Source organism: Peromyscus leucopus, chromosome 1, assembly GCF_004664715.2.
Source record: "Peromyscus leucopus breed LL Stock chromosome 1, UCI_PerLeu_2.1, whole genome shotgun sequence".
Lineage (NCBI taxonomy): Eukaryota > Metazoa > Chordata > Mammalia > Rodentia > Cricetidae > Peromyscus > Peromyscus leucopus.
This window is the reverse complement of record NC_051063.1, coordinates 188877470-188900215: the sequence shown is the minus strand read 5'-3', so window position 1 is coordinate 188900215 and position 22746 is coordinate 188877470. Positions and strand designations below refer to the sequence as shown.

Sequence of the window (22746 nt, the reverse complement as noted above, 5' to 3'; positions counted from 1 at the left end):
CTCTGTATTGTCTTGCTGTTGGTGGGTCTCTATATTTGTTCCTATATGCTACAGAAGGAAGGTTCTGTGATGGCTGAATAAGGCACAGATCTATGAGTCTAGCAGAGCATAATTAGGAGTTGTTTTATTATTGTTAGTTTTCTTTCTTTTTTATTAACTAGACCAGTAGTATTAGGTTTTACCAAATGTCTCTGTGGTATCTAGTCTCTGGTTCTTGATCACCTGAGCAGCGTAAGGTATGGGTTCCATTTCATAGAGTGGGTTTAAAGTCAATTTGAACATTGGTTGGTTACTACCAAACTCCAAAATTTTGTTCCACCATTGCCTTAGAATATTTTGCAGGCAGGACAGATTGAAGAACAAAGGTTGTGTGGCTGGGTCAGTGCTTATGTTTCCCTTTTTGTAACCTACAAAGTACATTCCTGCACCAAGGATACTAGAATATAGGGGTGAGTGTTCTATGTAGGCACCAGCTACACCTCTCCATGTTTAATGAGTTGGGTGGATCTTGTCTTCAGCATTGGGTGGATCCTGTCTTCAGCATTGGGACTTGGCTGTCAATTTTTGGAGAGCAACCTATTCTTTTGGCAACAACCTGAATTATTTGAGGATTTCCATGGGACCACTGTATCCAACAACTCAATCAGATGTAACTTAGTCCTGGTACTGGAAACTTTATTTGGTGACAAGAGATGGCTAATTGGGACCCCATCTCCTTCATTATTTAAAGACTTCATTAGGATCACCTTCATATATTTACAAAATAGCACTTTGTAATTTTGTTTTTCTTACAAACAGAATTACAACTGTACTGATTGGAGCTGAGCTGATTTTTATTGCCAATTGTCAGATTCATAAGTGTGGCAATGTAATATGAAAATATCTCCTGCATTCTAAGAGAATGAAACTTTTGCTCAACCTCACAGCTGAAGTTAATAATACAACTTCAAGAAAGTTAAGACTTAACCTGCTATGCTTCTGTCTACTCAGTTTGTTTGTTTAACATGTTTTAAAAACAATGTAAAAATAAACCTATTTTCCTGGGAATTCTCATGTGATCGACTTTTATAACCTAAGCTAATGCATAGCTATAATCTTAGGTTATGTTCTTTCCCATGCTATTGACCCAGATAATGTATGTGTCTCATTTGCTCCAAGTAGCAAATACAGAAGCTGAAAGCAACCTTCTAAAATGAATATGTCATACAGGTATTGATTAATAAACATTGATGCTCGTAAAACTATTTGTTATCTTGATCGGGTGGTGTCATTTGGAACCAGTGACTTAATCCCTTGTTAAACTCTGTTAAAAATTTCTGTGAAGTATCCCTTTCCTCCCTTCTGTGATTCTATCTATGCTGTTCAATAAAGACAGAGCACCAAGACTTATTTGGGACAGTGAGACACAGACAGATAGACACCACAAATACACAGAAAACAAACAGACACATGGACATATCCATGAAACACTCTTTAGGCAGGAAGAGATTCAAATTCATGCAACAGACAGAGAACGGAGGAGACAGAGCATCAAGTAGAAAATTCAAGTTTGGATTCATTCTTAGATTATTCCAAGAGTAAATGCTTTTATTTTTTTTCCTTGACTCAACATGGATGTATCATTAGTGACAAGGAGTTAATTAGTAATGTGTTTAATCTAAGCACTTATGCAAAATCTATTAGCTGGTAACATCAATAAATGTTTTGCACATGCAGAGAAACAATAAAATGTACCACAATGTGAAAAAGTAGACCTGTCATCTAAAGATGTCCATGGGCTCAAAACTCTGCTCTAATGACAGAATTCTAGGTCTGGGTTTGTATTTCTGTGTTCTAACCCTCTTGCAGTGCTGGACTGCCTTTTTATTTGTCAAAATAATACCAGCAGAGCTTGAACCTTAGAACATACCAGAGAAACATGTTCCTCATTATAATAATGAAAAATCTATTTCTTAGCCAGAATCTATAAAGAGGTCTGGGAAATTCTGGGGTATCTTTTCTTCAGTCTATGCTAATGGGCATGAATGCACATATAGAACTGTAGAGAATGCACATATAGAACTGTAGAGTACAGTCAGGAGGCCATCTTGGATAAATGGCTAAACAATGTAGCACATATGGTACTTCAATTTCTAGTTTCTTGAGAAAAATCTAGCCTGTTTTCCAAAGTGGCCACTCTAGTTTACATTCCCAAACTTGGTATATAATATTGTTTCTTTCCTTACATTCATGTCAGAACTTGTTATTTACCCTAGTCATGGTCATTCTGCCTGGGGTGAGATGGAATTTTTTTTTTTTTTTTTTTTTTGGTTTTTTCGAGACAGGGTTTCTCTGTGTAGCTTTGCGCCTTTCCTGGAGCTCACTTGGTAGCCCAGGCTGGCCTCGAACTCACAAAGATCCGCCTGCCTCTGCCTCCCGAGTGCTGGGATTAAAGGCGTGCGCCACCACGCCCGGCAAGATGGAATTTTAAAGGAGCTTTATTCTGCATCTTCAGGATAGCTATGTATACAATACTTTTTATCAACATAACTTGAGAAGTACTCAAGCTAACTACATGGTCTAATCAGTAGATAAGAGTATATGAGCATATTTTGCAACTACTGACTTTAAATATGTCTAGGCAACTAATAAACACTAGCTAGCTATAGTAAGCAATTATGAAATGGTAATCCCAGAAACAGTAACAGCGGTGTCCACCATTGCTATAACAGCAACAGCGGCAGCAGCAATGTTGCTTAGAAGCCCAACATTCTCTCGGGATCAAATTGATGCAGCCAGAAGCAACTGGGTCTCATGTCAACAGAATTCTAAGTTAGTTAAATGCCATATTCTCTAGGTCTATGAAGTGTTTGAAGATTACCTATCTATCTGAAATATATCTATTATTACCTAGAAGACCTAACTAACATGGCTACAAATATGATAATCATAGATGAATAACTATTAATCTATTTTTAATTATCCATTACAATTTTAAATGAGTTAAACATAATACCTCAAACAAGAATAGAAATATATATATATATATATATATAATATATATATATATATATATATAATATATATATATATACAGTATAACAAAATTAACTTCAAGTTTGTATCAATAAACTAAAATTTATACCAATGTAAAACATTTTAAACAAGTTGTTCTTTAAAAGTAGGTTCATTAATCTATCCTTTTATCTTATCATCTCTATATCCTCCTATATATCTATATCATATCCCCTTTTGTTTTTTAGAAAGAGATCATTTATAAACATTTATAATCAACTGTTTTAAATAAAAATATTGGTTTTTCTCTCCCACAACAGAGGGCTCTTCTGATTTGGGACACAAGAATCTCTTAACCATTTTTTTAAGCAATATGTATGGGTTTAGAGGGGGAGTGAGCCAATTCCACCTCTAAAGCCAGCTTGGTATATTTAGGAATTTGGTCGTAGCATCTCTTACTACTTCCTGTTGGAGGGGACACAAAGAAAATTTTAGGCCTATGGGGTAGTCCGTGAGGCTGTATTGTGTGAACCAGTTGCCTTGTAACCGCTCTGGATGTTAGATCATCTGGGCCATAGTGTCACTGGAGACCTTTCAGGGGGTCTTGGCTGGTGAAACCTGATGTATCCTAATCTGGAACAAATCCACAGCCTCTGGCTTTCTGTGGAAACAAAAGCAGAACCTCTTTTTCAAAGCAACATATCCTTAAATCCAAATTTTGAAGTCAAGGTACCTTTAAAATATACATATTGGTTTAATTCAACATCTTTTTCAATCAAATGTTTTTTTTCTGTAGTTAAAAATCCCAAAGACAACACAATCCAGATTGTCTGAGTAATATTTATCTTTACGTGGCTTTTTTATATTAATTTATCTTTTTTTTTTTTTTGTCTCTTTCAAGCCTACGTATTGTGAATCTATTGTTTTAAACTGCAGTATTTTAAGACTGAAATAGCGCTGTGGCTGCTGGCTCCACCCATTTCAGCTTACCAACATGGCGTTTTGTGCCAGTTTTGTGAGTCATCAAGTCTCAGAAATAGTGGGTCTAAGCTTTTATCAAAGCAGCGTGTAGCCCAGAAACCTTTTTTTTTAATACTAGTAAAGACTAAATCTACCACACAGTGTAATGTGCTGCTGGCAGAGACCTCATTACCGCCATACTGCCCGTCAAATGCAAACGCTAGGAACCAGCCAGTAGTTCAAACCCGCGTTTTGTGGTGTCTAGCTGCCCTTATGAGACATGAAGCAGGAACCTGGTTTTGGCTCTGTTTAGAATTGGTTATTAAATATTCTCAGGTTTAAAGTGGAAACTCGAGCCGTTGGGTACCATTTGTTGCTGGAGAGCTTCTCTCCAGGTTCTACCAAACCCCGCAGTCCCACAATCCATGTATAAAATAATCACTCAGACACTTATATTACTTATAAACTGTATGGCAGGCTTTTTGCTAACTGTTCTTATATCTTAAATTAACCCATTTATATAAATCTATACCTTGTCACGTGGCTGGTGTCTTACTGGCGTCTTTACATGCTGCTTGTCCTGGCCATGACTGCAGTGTCTCTCCCCCCTTCTTCCTGTATCCCCAATTCTCCTCTCTCCTTGTCCTGCCTATACTTTCTGTCTGGTCACTGGCCATCAGTGTTTTATTTATATAGAGCGTTATCCACAGCACAGCAATGTCAAAATCTCTTCTGGATTATGTGGACATCCACTGGCATGGATACAACTCCAGTAACATGAACTGCCAAGGCCCATTTTTCTTGAACCCAGCACGACTTTAGCTGGCAGTTCTTCTGGAAAATTCAACCTCATGGCTACAGTTCCTAGGCTTACATTAATGCTTGCCAAAGCTGGCCATATTGGGCTCTCAATCTCCATTGGCATCAGAGGGGTAGATTTTATTCATGAAGACCCATTAGATCTCTGTCATGTTGGGCTTCAGCAGCGGCCACAGGGCACGTTCAGTGCTCAGGAACCTCATTGTCCTGAGGAAAGACATAAACAGAACCCCAGGGCCACACCAAAAGTAGATCGGGTCTCCTTCACATGCTAGTAGAAAGATCCTTCCATTGCTCCAGAGGGCGATTTGCAACAGGAGCCCTCCAGTGAATATATGCATTGGATACTCCAGTAGAATCCACTGATAAACTCCAGCAGAATCCACTGATAAAAAATTTTAAATATATAAAACAGGGAAAGAATAGAATGCAGAAAGGAATGATGAGTCCCTAGTTCTCCCTTTTTTTACTTTAGTAAAATGTTTGCTTGTTTGTTTAATATTTCAAATTTTTCTTTTCTTTATTTTTTGTTTAAAATTAACTAATTTATTGGTTTTTCTATTATCAACTTGTTACAGTATATATTCTTATCTTAATAGTGAGATGTTTCATTGAGCCTTGCTCAGGAATTGAGTAAAACCAAAATTTATTATAAGCCACAGTCATCCTAGGAACCTCCATGCTATATATGTAGCCTCCATGGTTCTGTGGTTGTAGTCTAATTGTTCTTTATTTTATATCTACAATCCACTTATGAGTGAGTACATACCATGTTTGTCTTTCTGGGTTTGGGTTACCCCACTCAGGATGATTTTTTCTAGTTCCATCCATTTGCCTGCAAATTTCATGCTTTCATTGTTTTTCTATGCTGAGTAGAACTCCATTGTGTATATGTGCCATATTTTCTTCATCCATTCTTCACTTGACAAGCATCTAGGTTGTTTCCAGGTTCTGGCTATTACAAATAGTGCTGCTATAAACATAGTTAAGCATGTATCTTCATGGTATAAATCAACATTCCTTGGGTGTATGCCCAAGAGTGGGATGGCTGGGTCTTGAGGTAGCTCTATTCCTAATTTTCTGAGAAACCACCATACTGATTCCCACAGTGGTTGTACAAGCTTGAATTACCACCAACAGTGGAGGAGTGTTCCCTTTGCTCTACATCCTCTCCAACATTGATTGTCATTGTTTTTGATGGTAGCCATTCTGACAGGTGTAAGGTGGTATCTCAGAGTTGCTGTGGGATGGTCTGTATATAAAATTGTTTTGATTGATCAATAATTAAAACACTGATTGGCCAGTGGCCAGGCAGGAAGTAGGTGGAACAAGGAGAGAGGAGAATTCTGGGAAGCAGAAGGCAGAGGTGGAAACACTGCCAGTCACCACCATGACAAGCAGCATGTGAAGACACCGGTAAGCCACCAGCCACGTGGCAAGGTATAGATATATGGAAATAGATTAATTTAAGCTATAAGAACAGTTAGCAAGAAGCCTGCCACGGCCAACAGTTTGTATGTGATATAAGTCTCTGTGTTTACTTGGTTGGGTCTGAGCGGCTGTGGGACTGGCGGGTGACAAAGATTTGTCCTGACTGTGGGCAAGGCAGGAAAACTCTAGCTACACAGTCGTTTTAATTTGCATTTCTCTTGTGATTAAGGATGTTGAGCATTTCTTTAAATGTCATTTCAGCCATTTGTGATTGTTGTTTTGTGAATTCTGTTCAGCCCGTTAGCCCATTTTTTAATTGGATTGTTTAGTATTTTGATGTCTAGTTGCTTGAGTTCTTTATATACTGTGGAGATCAATCCTCTGTCAGATGTGGGGTTGGTGAAGATCTTTTCCCAATCTGTTGGCTGTCTTTTTGTCTTATTGACTGTGTCTTTCACCCTGCAAAAGCTTCGCAGTTTCGAGAGATCCCATTTATTAATTGTTGTGCTCAGGATCTGTGCTGTTGATGTTATATTTAGGAAATGGTCTCCAGTGCCAATGAGTTCAAGAGTACTTCCTACTTTCTTTTCTATTAAGTTTAGTGTAACCGGATTTATGTTCAGGTCCTTGATTCACTTGGACGTGAGTTTTGTGCATGGTGACAGATATGGATCTATTTGTAATCTTTTACATATTGACATCCAGTTATGCCAGCACCATTTGTTGAAGATACTTTCTTTTTTCCATTGTATAGTTTTGGCTCCTTTGTCAAAAACCAGGTGTTCATATGTGTATGGATAATGTCAGGGTCTTCAATTTGATTCCATTGGTCTGTATGTCAGTTTTTATACCAGTTCCAAGCTGTTTTTATTACAATAGCTCTATAGTAGTGTTTGATGCCACCAAAGGTTGCTTTATCGTATAGGATTCTTTTAGCTATCATGGGTATTTTTTTTTATTTATTTTATTTTACAATACCATTCAGTTCTACATATCAGCCATGGGTTCCCCTATTCTCCCCCCTCCCATACCCTCCCATTATCCCCAGGCTACCCCCCATTCCCACCTCGTCCAGGGCAAATCCTCCCCTGAGAACTGCGATCAACCTGGTAGACTCAGTCCAGGCAGGTCCAGTCCCTTCCTCCCAGACTGAGCCAAGTGTCCCTGCATAAGCTCCAGGTTTCAAACAGCCAACTCATGCAATGAGCATAGGACTTGGTCCCACTGCCTAGTTGCCTAGGCAGTTGCCCAAACTGATCAAGCCAATCAACTGTCACACCTATTCAGAGGGCCTGATCCAGCTGGGGGCCCCTCAGCCTTTGGTTCATAGTTCATGTGTTTCCATTCATTTGGCTATTTTTTTTTTCAATAATTGAGTAAAACCGAAATTTATTCTAAGCCACAGTCGTCCTAGGGACCTCCATGCTATATATATAGCCTTCATGGTTCTATGGGTTGTGGTCTGATTGTTCTTTATTTTATATCTAGAATCCACCTATGAGTGAGTACATACCATGACTGTCTTTCTGGGTTTGGGTTACCTCACTCAGGATGATTTTTTCTAGTTCCATCCATTTGCCTGCAAATTTCATGCTTTCATTGTTTTTCTATGCTGAATAGAACTCCATTGTGTATATGTACCACATTTTTTTCATCCATTATTCTGTTGATGGGCATCTAGGTTGTTTCCAGGTTCTGGCTATTACAAATAGTGCTGCTATGAACATAGCTGAGTATGTATCTTTATGGTATGAATCAGCATTCCTTGGGTATATGCCCAAGAGTGGGATGGCTGGGTCTTGAGGTAGTTCGATTCCTAATTTTCTGAGAAACCACCATACTGATTCCCACAATGGTTGTACAAGCTTGAATTACCACCAACAGTGGAGGAGTGTTCCCTTTGCTCCGCATCCTCTCCAACATCGACTGTCATTGGTGTTTTTGATGGTAGCCATTCTGACAGGAGTAAGGTGGTATCTCAGAGTTGTTTTGATTTGCATTTCTCTGATGATTAAGGATCTTGAGCATTTCTTTAAATGTCTTTCAGCCATTTGTAATTCTTGTTTTGTGAATTCTCTGTTTAGCTCTTTAGCCCATTTTTTAATTGGACTGTTCAGTATTTTGATGTCTAGTTGCTTGAGTTCTTTATATACTGTGGAGATCAATCCTCTGTCAGATGTGGGGTTGGTGAAGATCTTTTCCCATTCTGTTGGCTGTCTTTTTGTCTTATTGACTGTGTCTTTTGCCCTGCAAAAGCTTCTCAGTTTCAAGAGATCCCATTTATTAATTGTTGTGCTCAGGGTCTGTGCTGTTGTTTTATTTAGGAAATGGTCTCCGGTGCCAATGCGTTCAAGAGTACTTCCTACTTTCTTTTCTATTAAGTTTAGTGTACCTGGATTTATGTTCAGGTCTTTGATCCACTTGGACTTGAGTTTTGTGCATGGTGACAGATATGGATCTATTTGTAATCTTTTACATATTGACATCCAGTTATGCCAGCACCATTTGTTGAAGATACTTTCTTTTTTCCATTGTATAGTTTTGGCTCCTTTGTCAAAAACCAGGTGTTCATATGTGCATGGATTAATGTCAGGGTCTTCAATTTGATTCCATTGGTCTGTATGTCAGTTTTTATACCAGTACCAAGCTGTTTTTATTACTATAGCTCTATAGTAGTTTGAGGTCAGGGATGGTGATGCCTCCAAAGGTTGCTTTATCATATAGAATTCTTTTAGCTATCCTGGGTCTTTTGTTTTTCCATATGAAGTTGAGTATTTTTCTTTCCAAGTCTGTGAAGAATTGTGTTGGGATTTTGATGGGGATTGTGTTGAATCTGTACATTGCTTTTGGTAAGATTGCCATTTTTACTATGTTAATCCTATCTATCCATGAGCATGGGAGATTCTTCCATTTTCTGCTATCTTCAAATTTCTTTCTTTATAGATTTAAAGTTCTTATCAAAAAGGTCCTTCACTTGTTTTGTTAGTGTTATCCCAATGTAGCTAGAGTTTTCCTGCCTTGCCCACAGTCAGGACAAATCTTTGTCACCCGCCAGTCCCACAGCCGCTCAGACCCAACCAAGTAAACACAGAGACTTATATTGCTTACAAACTGTATGGCTATGGCAGGCTTCTTGCTAACTGTTCTTATAGCTTAAATTAATCCATTTCTATAAATCTATACCTTGCCACGTGGCTGGTGGCTTACTGGAGTCTTCACATGCTGCTGGTCATGGCTGCGGCTGACAGTGTCTGTCTGCCTCAGCCTTCTGCTTCCCAGAATTCTCCGCTCTCCTTGTCCCACCTACTTCCTGCCTGGCCACTGGCCAATCAGTGTTTTATTTATTGACCAATCAAAACAATTTGACATACAAACCATCCCACAGCACTTCCCCTTTTCTTTTTTTTAAAAAGGAAGGTTTTAACTTTTACACATCTCCAAAGCCAGCTTGGTATATTTGGGGATTTGGGCGTAGCTTCTCTTACTACTTCCTGCTGGAGGGGGGCACTGTATCTTATGGGGACACAAAGAAAATTTAAGGATCATGGAGTAGTCCGTGAGGCTGTATCGTCTGAGCCAGTTGCCTTGAAACGATTCTGGATGTTGAATCATCTGGGCCATGGTGTCATCAGAGACCTTTCAGGTGGTCTTGGCTGGTCAAACCTGATGTATCTTAATCTGGAACAAATCCATAGCCTCTGGCTTTCTGTGGAAACAAAAGCAGAGCCTCTTTTCCAAAGCAACATATACTTATATCCAAATTTTGAAGTCAAGGTACCTTTAAAATACACATTTTGGCATAACTCAACAGCTTTTGCAATCAAATGTTTTTCTTCAGTTACAAATATCAAAGAGAACATAATCCAGATTCTCTGTGTGGTAGCCATCTTTACGTGGCTTATTTTTTATATTACCTTGAGCCTATTGCTTAAACTGCAGCCTTTTAAGCCTGAAATGGCGCTGTGGCTGCTGGCTCCGCCCACTTCAGCTTCCCAACATGGCAGTGGTACCTTTTCTGCCAGCTCTGGGAGCCATCCTGGATCTATGCTTTTATCCAAGCAGTGTGTAGCCCAGAAACCTCTTTTTGTTTTGGACTAGCAAAGGCTAAATCCACCATGCAGCTTAATGTGCGACTTGCAGAGGCCTCATTCCCGCCAAACTGCAGGTCAAGCACACACGCCAGGAACCCGCCAGGAACTCAAACTGGCAGCTGCTGGTCATTTGAGAGAGACAATTAGGAAGCTGTTTTTAGTTCCGTTTTAGAATCTTTTCTCAGGTTTTAGGTGGAAACTCTTGCCAACTCATTGGGCGCCATTTGTAGCTAGAGTTTTCCTGCCTTGCCCACAGTCAGGACAAATCTTTGTCACCCGCCAGTCCCACAGCTGCTCAGACCCAACCAAGTAAACACAGAGAATTATATTGCTTACAAACTATATGGCTATGGCAGGCTTCTTGCTAACTGTTCTTATAGCTTAAATTAATCCATTTCTATAAATCCATACCTTGCCACGTGGCTGGTGGCTTACTGGCGTCTTTGCATGCTGCTGGTCATGGCTGCGGCTGGCAGTGTCTCTCTGCCTCAGCCTTCTGCTTCCCAGAATTCTCCGCTCTCCTTGTCCCACCTACTTCCTGCCTGGCCACTGGCCAATCAGTGTTTTATTTATTGACCAATCAAAACAATTTGACATACAAACCATCCCACAGCATCCCAAGGTATTTTATACTGTTTGTGGGTATTGTACAGCCAAGTGCAGACCCTCCCAAACACCTGGTAACCATGCACATAGTCAAAACATCTCCTTATGCAACCCTGCTGGGTAAAGCAAACTCAGATCTGATTAGGAAACCTCTGTGGGCTCCAACACAGCAGGAATTGAATGGAGAGGAGTACTGAAGTGATGGCTCAGTAGTTAATAGTCCTTGCTTGTCTTGAAGTGGACATGAGTACAGGTCAGAGAAACAACATGGTGGCTGAAATCCATCCAACCTTCCTAATGCTGAAACCCTTTAATACAGTTCCAGGTGCCTGTATGTGGGCATACCTGCATGTGGGCAGACCCACTTTGACAGGGATATAGGAGTATTGTCTCAGATCCTAAGGCCATCAGAAATACATATTTTTCAAAGTTTGTAGGTGACTTCTTTTGGGGACAGGACCCACAGGTTGAGAAATACTGATCCATAACCAGTTACAGGAGATCTGATGGCTTTTTCTAACCTCGGCAGGCACCTGGCAGAAACAGAGCACATGCATACTTGCTGCAAACCACTACTACACATAAGCTTAAATAAAAAATCTAATGAAAAATTTAAAAGCAAATGGTAGAAATGGGACAGGAGATTAGTTTTGCTATATTGTTTCTATAGAAATGGTTTTGAAATATTCTACTGTAAATAATCTCATGATTATTCTATTATGCAAATGATTGACTTTCTATGTAAAAATACTGAAAAAAATTTACTTGACCATGCATGTGTATGATGAGGTCCCCATTTCATTTGTATCTGTGTTCATATTAATATTACATATATTTCATGTTTCATAAAACATAGTGAAATTAGTAAAATTCTTTGCTCATAGTTCCTTTCCTGACCTCCTAACTTTAACGGTTTCAATAGTTCATTCATATTCTATTCTTTTTGTGGTCAGTTTATCCATCTCCTGACAAAATGCAAAAAGGACTTTGATATTGATTGCTGAGTATCTCTGCAGAATACGAAACCATCTATATTGTCTTCCCATTGATTCCTTCTGTTGTTTCTCAATGATTTCCACTGCAACACTTTTAATTAATTTGAATATCCTGGTTTAATCTTTTGAAGTTTTTTGAACGGTGTTTTTTCAAAATTTCATGTAGTTGGAATTTCTTTATTCAGAAACAAATTGCTTAGAATCTATAGAAAACAGAAACCTGCCCAATTGGGTTCCCTTATTGAGAAGAATCTAGCCATGTGTCCTTGTTCACAAGTCATGTATGTATTTTCTGATTCAATTAGCTGTTACTGTTCATATGCATGTTGATTATGTATTATTGTAAGAATGTCCTGAAATTAGCCTTTGCATACAGAACTGTATTATGTGATATAGTTGAATTTTATGTGAATATTTTGCTTGTTTAGTTACAGAAAAAGCTGCATACTGACTTTCTTGATAACTGCAGTAAATTGGATTCCCACTGACACCTCTCAGTCCCTTCTATTGCTTTGTTTGAAAGATTAGTTAATAGACTATATTCAGTGTAGACTCTGACCAGGCAGTGAGGAGATCTTCACAAACATTAATTAAGAATTGTGCTAATGACTAACAGTATGCCACATGGAGATTAAAGAAAGATGATTGGTTTCAGAATGAAATAGTGGGAAACACAAGATACATGCCAGCTATGATGAGTGCTGCTCAGTTTCTATGGTGAAAGCATCAGGTCTTCTCCCTTCATAACATTTGAGTTGGACTACCGTTGCTTGTTTTTTACGGGCCTGCCACCCAGATCACGAATAAATCACACATGGAGGCTTATTCTTAATTATGAATATCCAGCCTTAGCTTGGCTTAGTTTCTTTCCAGCTTTCCTTAACTTTAAATTATTCAGCCTACCTTTTGCCTATGGGCTTTTGCAGTTTGCTTCTGTAAATTTACTTTTTCTCCATGGCTTGCTGTGTAACTGGGTAGCTGACCTGTGGAGTCATCCTCCTCCTCTGGCTGCTAGATCTTTCCTTCTATTTCTCTATTTATACTCTCTGCCTGACAGCCCTGCCTATTCATTCTCCTGCCTTGCTATTGGCCAGTTCTTTATTAGACCATCAGGTGATTTGTACAGGTACAGTAACACAGCTTTACAGAGTTAAACAAATGCAACACAAATAAAAGTATCACACCTTAAAATAATATACTACATTGGACCCTCTAAAATTAACTAGAGTTACCTGTCTGAGCTGCTGTGACAGGTTACTTATTGCATCCTGGGCAACTCATTAATGACTTTAACTCTTAAAGAGTAACGCCCACTGGACAGTGGTGGTGCACGCCTTTAATCCCAGCACTGGGAGGCAGAGCCAGGTGGATCTCTGTGAGTTTGAGGCCAGCCTGGGCTACCAAGTGAGTTCCAGGAAAGGCTCCAAGCTACAGAGAGAAACCCTGTCTTGAAAAAAGAACAACAACAAGAAAAGTGTAACGCCCCTCCACTATCTGCTATGAAGTGCCTATAGACATTTAGGGAAGGTCCTAACCTCTGAGGATCCTATTTTCAGCCTTAATGAAATGTTGTTAGCCCAATCTCCTCAGGAATTGTACAGGTGAACACAAATGCAGTGAGGCCCCAAAGTAGTTTCACTGCAGTCTTTACCATTCTCTGGGTCTGGTTTTTCCAGCTTTCCACTATGTCTTCTAGAATGTTTCTTTGACCAGGACAGGAAATTGTTCTTCAGTGACAGACAGGATCCCAAGGACCAGAAAAAAGGAGACAGAAATGATTGGCTTAGGAGATCTTGCACAAACAATGCCTTAGGCCAAGCATGGTTATTGAGAAGTACAGCATATTCTAGAGCATTTTCCTGAAAATGAGAATAGTACACTGTCAACAAAGAAATATAGTAAGAGTGAAATAGAGTATGGGGCTATCCAACCAGTCAATGTTGTATGAGGGGAACATAGGATATCTCAACAGCAACAGAGAAAAGCACAGAGCAGCCTTGGGAACAGATATTCTCAGCCCCCACAGTGTTGAGAGGGGTTCTTTAGGTCAGAAGCCAGAACTCCCCAGGTCCCTTGACCCTTACCATTTTTGGCTCTGCCAAGCATATTCCTCATTATAGAGGAAGAATGATATTTCTTCTCCATGTATCAGGGCCTCAGGGAAAATCTGTGATTGATCTAGTTATCATCAATCAGAGGGTGAGGTTAAATCAACGTATGAGCAGCAACAGTAAATTGTATCAGAAAACCCATACATGATGTGAACAGTGACACACAGCTAGCATCCTCTCATTAAAATAAGGGGAAAAAATTGGCTAGGTTTCTGTTTTCTATAGATTCTAAGTAATTTGTTTCTGAACAAAGTAATCCTAACTATATGAAATTTTGAGAAAGCAGAGTTTAAAAACCTTAAAAAAAAAAAAAGATTAAACCAGGATTTCAAAATCCTGCTTTTAAAGGGGGTAATACATACTTATTTGGAGGGGATAATACATATGCTTTGTTTAGCACATCAGGGGACTCTGGTATCATTCATATCTCAGTTTAACAAATCATTGATTTTTGTACTAATATCTGCACTGCAACAAGAGTCACAGATAGGACCTTAGCACATCACTTTTCTTGTAATACATCTTGAAGCCGAGCAGTGGCAGCACAAGCCTTTAATCCTAGCACTCGGGGAGCAGAGGCACAAGGATCTCTGTGAGTTGGAGGCCAGCTGAGGTTACAAAGTGAGTTCCAGGAAAGGCACCAAGCTACATAAAGAAACCCTGTCTCAAAAAAACACCCCCCCAAAGAAAGAAAAAATATATATATTCAATATATATTCAATATAAATTCAATATATATATTGAATTTCAGTTTTGGTTTTTCTGTTTGTTTATGCAACAAGGTTTCACTACATAGCTCATGCTGGCCTGTAACCTGTAATGGAGACCATGATATCTTCCAATTCACATGAAATTCAGCTGAAGTTCTTAGCAAAGGCATTTATAAGTTTTATTTCACTATGAATATTTTAGGATTTGAACAATATTAGCATTGTGTCAAAAATTCATAAGGACCTGAAATTCATTTTTTTAAGGCCCAGAGAGTGTTAAGGACACAATGGACTGTAGTGTTTGTCCACAGGTAGCATTGTTTTGAGGGTCACTGGAGCTTGAATCATGGGGAATTAACATGTGTTTAGAGCCACACAGGGACACAACCCAGGTTGGATGGGATCTGTCACTGGCAGATTTTTAGCTATTTTTTCATTTTCCCTTCTGCAGACCTCACTGTTCCTCATTGAACACAAAGAAGAGAAGAGCCTTCTGAGTCTCCCCAAGACTCTACCTTCTGTTCCTGTGGAGCACTTTTAACTTAACTAAGAACTACCATGGAAGTAAGTCTGCGACCATTAAGCACAATCTTACCTGCTTTAGTTAACTCAAATTCCTTCTCTCTAATACAGCGTTACCAACTTTCTTAATGCTCTGACCCTTTAAGACCATTCCAGGTAATTGTATATGGGCATATTGGCATGTGGGTATAGCTGTCTGGAGACAGATAGAAGTGGTGACTCTGTTCCTAAGACCAGCAGAAATATATGTTTTCATATATAATGGGCATCCGCCACAATAAAAGGATCATAATCTAAAATGAATCAAACCCCACAAGTTGAGAACCATGGCTCTAATATTAATTTGTTATTTAATTTTTCCTTGAAACTTATTGTAATTAAAGGGTTTAACCACGTTTTATGAGACACTTCCTGGGGAGATGCAACATATATCCATCTACTACCCCACCTGTAAACTGAAAACAGAAGCAAATTCAACTTTGGAAACCAATGAGCTTTATTGGAGTTACAGGAATATGGAGAGAGTTGTTTATCAAAGCACAAGGGATAGAAAGATAGTTACTATCCTCAAACTTGAAATGAGCATGTGATACAGCTTATGAATATTGGAGTACACTGCACACCTGTAGGCATACGTAGAACAACCTATCTTGGTGGCCCAGTTGGACAATTCCTCTTCGAAGGTGCATTATTTTGTGAGTTTATTGCAGTTGAACATCCCGAATCTTTCACTTTCAGGGATTCCTTGAAGCTTTTTTGAGTGGTGTATTTCCTGCCTTAACCAGCTTCCCTTCAGACTGGATCATTTAATCTCTAGGAAGTCCTAGACAACAGTATAGGCTTTAGACCTCTCTGTTCTGTTTTAATTATCAAGTATTTGAGGTTGAACAAGTAAAAAGTTTTAATGAAAATTTTTTGTACATTGTTACATCTTCAGAATTTCCTTCAGCATAAACTTTGGTATGTTTTAAGGTTTGAACATTACTTAAACATTTGAACGAGTTTCTCATGTTCATGATTTTCTAGTATGGAGCTTTAAGTGCTGCTAAGAAAAGAACTTCAATAAAGCACATGCCACATTATTTCAAATGGTACCTTTTCTCCCCAGTACAAATTTTCAGATATTTTCTTACACCTGAGATGCAAGTAAACACTTTTCCTCATACATTACATTTGTAAGGTTTCTCTTCTGTATGAATTCTCTGATGATTTAAAAGACTGGAGCCACAGGTAAAGGATTTGTCACATTCACTACATTTATATGGTTTCTCTCTTGTATGGATTCTCTGATGCCTTATAAGATGGCCTTTCCTGGTAAAAGATTTATCACATTCACTACATTTATAGGGTTTTTCTCCTGTATGAATTCTCTGATGAGTTAGAAGATGGCTTTTCTGGGTGAAGGATTTGTCACATTCACTACATTTGTAAGGTTTCTCTCCTGTATGAAATTCCTGATGTTTTCTAAGATGGCTTTTCTGGATAAAGCATTTGTTACATTCACTACACTTATAAGGTTTCTCTCCTGTATGAATTCTCTGATGTATTCTAACATAGCCCTTTTTGGAAAAGGATTTTTCACATTCACTACATTTGTAAGGTTTCTCTCCTGTATGAATTCTCTGGTGTATTCTAAGATAGTATTTCTGGGCAAAAGATCTGTCACATTCACTACATTTGTAAGGTTTCTCTCCAGTATGAATTCTCTGATGATTTTGAAGATGGTTTTTCTTGGTAAAGGATTTGTCACATTCACTGCATTTATGTTTCTTTCCTTTATGAATTCTACGATGATATTTAAGACTTGAGTAACATGTAAATGATTTGTCACATTTACTACAGTTGTAAGGTTTCTCTCCTGCATGAATTGCCTGGTGTTTTCTAAGATAGCATTTCTGAGGAAAAGATTTGTCACACTCAGTATATTTGTAAGATTTCTCTCTTGTATGAATTCCCTCATGTTTTATAAGAGAGCATTTGTGGGAAAATAATTTGTCACATTCACTACATTGGTATGGTTTATGTCCTGCATGAATTCTCTGATGTGTTATAAGAGCACCTTTCTGGGTAAAAGATTTGTGGCATTCACTACATTTATAAGGTTTCTCTCCTGTGTGAATTCTCTGATGAGTTATAAGATGCCATTTTGTGCTAAAAGATTTGTCACAATCACTACATTTATAAAGTTTCTCTCTTGTATGAATTCTCTGATGAGTTCTAAGACTGCCTTTCTGGGTAAAGGATTTGTCACATTCACTACATTTAAATGGTTTCTCTCCTGTATGGATTCTCTGATGTCTTTTAAGTTTTGAGACAAAGCTAAAGGATTTGTCACATTCACTACATTGGTAAGGTTTCTCTCCTGTATGAATTCTCTGATGTGTTATAAGAGCACCTTTCTGGGCAAAAGATTTGTGACATTCACTACATTTATAAGGTTTCTCTCCTGTGTGAATTCTCTGATGAGTTATAAGATGCCATTTTGTGCCAAAAGATTTGTCACAATCACTACATTTATAAAGTTTCTCTCTTGTATGAATTTTCTGATGAGTTCTAAGATCTGAACAACTGATAAAAAATTTGTCACATTCACTACATTTAAATGGTTTCTCTCCTGTATGGATTCTCTCATGTCTTTTAAGTTTTGAGACAAAGCTAAAGGATTTGTCACATTCACTGCATTTGTAAGGTTTCTCTCCTGTATGAATTCTCTGATGAGTTTTAAGAGATTTGTAGGGTTTTTCTCCAGAATGGATCTTGTAATGGACTTTGAGGTGGGACAAATGCAGAAAGGATTTACTACATTTTGTACATTTACAGGGTTTCTCTCTAGTGTGATCTCTCTGAAGTCTACTGAGGCTTGAGTCCAACTTAGAGCATTTCCCAGACATCCTGCTTTGGTGTGATTCCTTTCCACTATTGGTTTGTTTCAGCATTTTATGTTTAGAGTCAAAAGAGCTATCATAAGCTTTATTTTTGTGTTCTTTCTTTCCTGTGTGGCTTCTTTGATTTTCTGTAAAGATGTTATACAAATTTAAACAGTTTACGCAGCCCTTACATTTGCAAGGTTCTTCTCCAGTGTTCCCACTCTTATGTCTGTTTACATTTACTGTTTCAACAGAGGAATCTCCATAGTTACCTAATCTGTACTTGTTGCAGTTTTCTGCAGTATCTTTTATGTCATAATGTCTACATTGAAAGGATTCATCAATCAGGTTGTCAAGCTTATTACATATATAAGACTTCTCACGGATATTCTCACAATTGTGGAGAATATGCTTTGTACCTTGATCCACGAACTCATATTGACCACATTTGCGATGGGTCTCTGGAAAATAAGTGCAATTAGGGATAATAGAGATTAATGGTCGAGTAAGAAATTTAGTAAGTGATATTTTCTTATGTTTTCTAAGACAGGCAAACTAGCAATCCTCAGGGACAGAGCTCTCGGCAGAGTCATTTTGTGTTTCACAATTATTAAATGGATGATCATAAGTGTCTCCAATCTACTTATATCAAAGCACAGGGACCAATGATAGCCTTCTTATTCTTATCTAAACACTGTGCCTTACAGAAGGAAAGACAAATAGGTAATCAAGCAGAAAAGTACTTTGAGAAAGGAACTCTCTGAAGGATAATATGAAGAATGTTTCTTGCCAAGTGGTGGTGGCACAAGCTCTTTATCTCAGGAATGAGAAGGTAAAGGCACATGGACCTCTGAGTTCAAAGCCAACCTGGTCAATAAAGTGAGTTCCAGGACAGCCAGGCCTGTTACACAGAGAAAACCTTTCTGGAAAAACGAAATAAGAATGTTTCTCTACTTTCTTCTTTGAGTTTTTGACAGACATTCACACCATGCAGTGAGGAATTCATTGTGTAACCCAGGTTGGCCTGTATATCACCATGTAGTCTTGCTTGAGCCTCCAAAATGAAAAGTTAAAATTCTGTTCAAGTACTAAACATAGAGACCACATGTGAAAAAGTAAATAAACAACTACAAAAAAAAAATGGTCCTATAACCAACATCTCCTCTTCTATTTAAAGCCTTTTGTGTTTTTTAAAATAAGAGATAAGTTAATCATTTAATACAACAGTGAAATAAAACTATTCTAATTATTAAGTGTACTGCAGGGGGCTGAAGGGATGGCTCAGAGGTTAAGAGCATTGGCTGTTTTTCCAGAGGACCTGGGTTTAATTCCGAGCACCCACATGGCAGCTCATAATTGTAACTCTGGTTCCAATGGATCTGGTACTCTCACACCGACACACACTTAGGCAAGACACCAATGCACATAAAATGAAAATAAATAATTTTTTAAAAGTACACTGAAATGTATTTTCTTGCTTTGAATATTTAACTTCTTTGAATTTTGAAGTTTTCATTAAAAACTAAATAGGAAGACTGGAGAGATCACAGAGAATATAACAATATTTACTCTTGGAGAGAACACAGAAAAATGTAAAAAGAGGCATGATGAAAAAGCTTTCTTGGTAACCAGAACTCCCCTAAGTTCTGAAATTCTCTACATAATTCTACAAAAAGAGCATTCTTACCTACAAAAATCAGATTGCTGTAATTTTCCAACATCACACCCATGTACAATTCCCGCTGAACACAGTCTAGACATTCCCATTCCTCCTGTGAGAGGTCCACAGCTATATCCCTGAATGATAACAGACCCTGTAATGGAAAATCATGACTTTACCATGTGATGCTGGACCAAATGCTTACCTAAGGAAAAGAGACCTAAAAAATAAGAGATATTTTTGTGAAACAGATGAAGCATGGGCAAAATTTTCTACAATTTCTGTAGAAATGTGTCAGAATTAAGCATTGCTGCTCTTCCATAAACACGGATAGGATGAGTTACTATACTGCTGACATTCATAAGGTCTTCCTTTTTCATGAATTTTCTCATGTTTTCTAAGACCTGAGCAGCAGGTAAAGGATTGGCCACAATAACTACATCTGAAACTTTGGTCTCCAGTTTGTATTCTGTAATGTCTAAGTCCTTTAAAATTTAGTTCGGTTTCCAAAAACCCTCATGGCCCTACACAACATATTTTTAGAACAGCTTTAAGAGATATAATGTTGTCTTTTGAACCTTACAAGCAGGAAGCATATATAGTGCACACTCAGAAATTTAGGTGAATATAATGATATGCACAAAACTAAACTAATTTTAATTAATAATTTTAATGTAACAATAATTTGATAAGTTATTAATTTTAATAAAAATACTTTCTAAATTAGTCATAGCATTTATTGCATAGTTTGCATGTGAAAAAAGAATGAATAGTCTTATAATCAGCAAACTTTTAGGGAATATAACATACACATTTGAGGTCTACATTCAGTTATATCAAACAGGATCCCAGTGTCACACCTCAGATGGTAAAGTTATGATGAGCAAAACTGTTTTTTCAACTTCTACAGCTTATTGCTACCAGTGTTGCTCAGATATGGACACAAGATCATTCCTGGCTAGAGCTCTACCTGACTGTTTTCTAAGATGCTCAGTTCACATCAGGAGGCATAGCTACAATAGGGCACCCTTTCTAGAAAAAAGAGGTAGAAAACAGAATGCAGAATTCACAGATGAATTAAAAGAGAGAACTTTCTTTAAAAGGTAAGAAGTGGAACATCACTGCATGTTACATGCATGCATATATCCAATGTTCCAAACAATAACAGAATCAAATACTTTGTGGAGTGATTTTAGGAGAGTATTTCCATAACCATGAAGAAAAGAGAAAAAGCAGAATTACACAGCATTAATAGTATTTGATCCTTTCTAAAAGTTGAAACAAGCAATAATGATAATAATGACAACTACATGAATTCCATATGGTATTTCCCTACCGAATAATTAGAAATATGTGTGTAAATAAATGGCATATATGACGATGCATTCAGATGAAGTAGAAACATTTTCTATTATCAAAAAATATATTAAATTGAGTGAGACTCATACTAACGCCTATTAATTTTGAACACCTAATTTCTCATGAGATTGACTCAACTGAAAATGTGAAATTTCTTTTTTTTTTTTTTTTTTAAGTCGTTCAAGACAGGGTTTCTCTGTATAGCCCTCATTGTCCTGGAACCTGATCTGTAGACTAGGCTGACCTAAAACTCACAAAGAACCGCCTGCCTCTACCTCCTGGGTGCTGGGATTAAAGGCGTGCATCACTACTACTTGGGTGAAAACGTAAAACTTCTAATTTCAACTTTATTCTTTTCTTCAGTATTTGAGCTCATTCAACTAACAGGATTTAGGCTGCATAGATAAGTATAATTTATGGTTATTCCTTCATTTTTCAAAAACTAGAATATACAAGGTTATACCCTGACTTTGTCACAAATGTGCACCAGAAATGTAAATCTGAGGCCTGGAGAAAGGCTCAGAAGTAAAAGAAACTTGCTGTTCCTGCAGAGAAACCTAATTTAATTCTCTCTACACACATGGCAGCTCACTACATTGCCTGACTTCAGTGCCAAGGGTTTGGTGCTGACTTTGGGGACCCAGGAGTAATGTAATCCAGTGTATATAAAAATAGGCAGAAGAACACTTATATACTTAAATATCATTTTTCAGAAAGAAATACAAACATCACTCCCACTCCTATTCCTATGCAATACAAAGAAAGCTTCAGTGAGAGGAGAAACATAGGTTGGAGGGAGCCTTCTTCCTCTAACAGAAAAGAAGAGAATAAATTCATTGAAACGGATATTTGTTTATGCTTGAAAACTGATAGCTTATGTGCAGTATCAAGTCAATACTCTCTAGGAAATTCTTACTAATATATTTCACATGTTGTAATACAAATGTGGAGACAGCAGTGCTTATGCAATTCTGAAAAAACAAGCAATAGTGAAAGAAAATAATCATCTGTCTATTGGGAACTCAGCACTGAGCATTGAACAGAACCTTTCCTGAGACAAATAGATTTCAGATGTCAACACACCCATCATCATTGTGTGACATAAAACAGCAAAAAGAGCCAGATAATGGTGGCACATGCCTTTAATCCCAGTACTCAGGAGGCAAAGCCAGGCAGATCTCTGTGAGTTCAAGGCCAGCCTCGACTACAGAATCAGTTCCAGGAAAGGCACAAAGTTACAGAGAGAAACCATCTCAAAAAAAGAACAAAAGAGAGAGAGAGAGAGAGAGAGAGAGAGAGAGAGAGAGAGAGAGAGAACTCAGAACACTGCAATCCTCATTTTCCAACACACACATCAATGATGGGGCAAGAGCAAGCCAAACATGATGAAATATTTATTATTAGGTTTCAACAGTGAGTCCCTGCTAATTCTACTTTTCTATAAATTGCTCAGTGATGTCAGTGAAAATGACTATATATTTGCATGTCCATGTTCATAAGCCAGTTTCTGAAAAGCAAACCATTCCAGAAATTCAATGTATGTGGCACATGAGACATTATTCCTCACTAAAAGGTCACAAGTCCATCATACACAGAAAATAGCCATCAATAGATTTTGTTG

At 38.0% G+C, this 22746-nt stretch overlaps 2 protein-coding genes across 2 annotated transcripts in view; one reads left to right on the top strand and one right to left on the bottom strand.

Annotated features, from left to right (window-relative positions):
* The window catches only part of LOC114683972 (zinc finger protein 420-like), a 593185-nt gene that overhangs the window by 376410 nt on the left and 194029 nt on the right, over positions 1-22746 (top strand). The gene's annotated exons all lie outside the window — the stretch shown is intronic.
* The window catches only part of LOC114683970 (zinc finger protein 271-like), a 34057-nt gene continuing 27022 nt past the window's right edge, over positions 15712-22746 (bottom strand). The window contains 3 exon segments of the mRNA XM_028858367.2: positions 15712-16422; positions 16424-18567; positions 19794-19920. Of these exon segments, the coding sequence (XP_028714200.2) occupies positions 16369-16422; positions 16424-18567; positions 19794-19920 (2325 nt within the window). The 3' untranslated portion in view covers positions 15712-16368.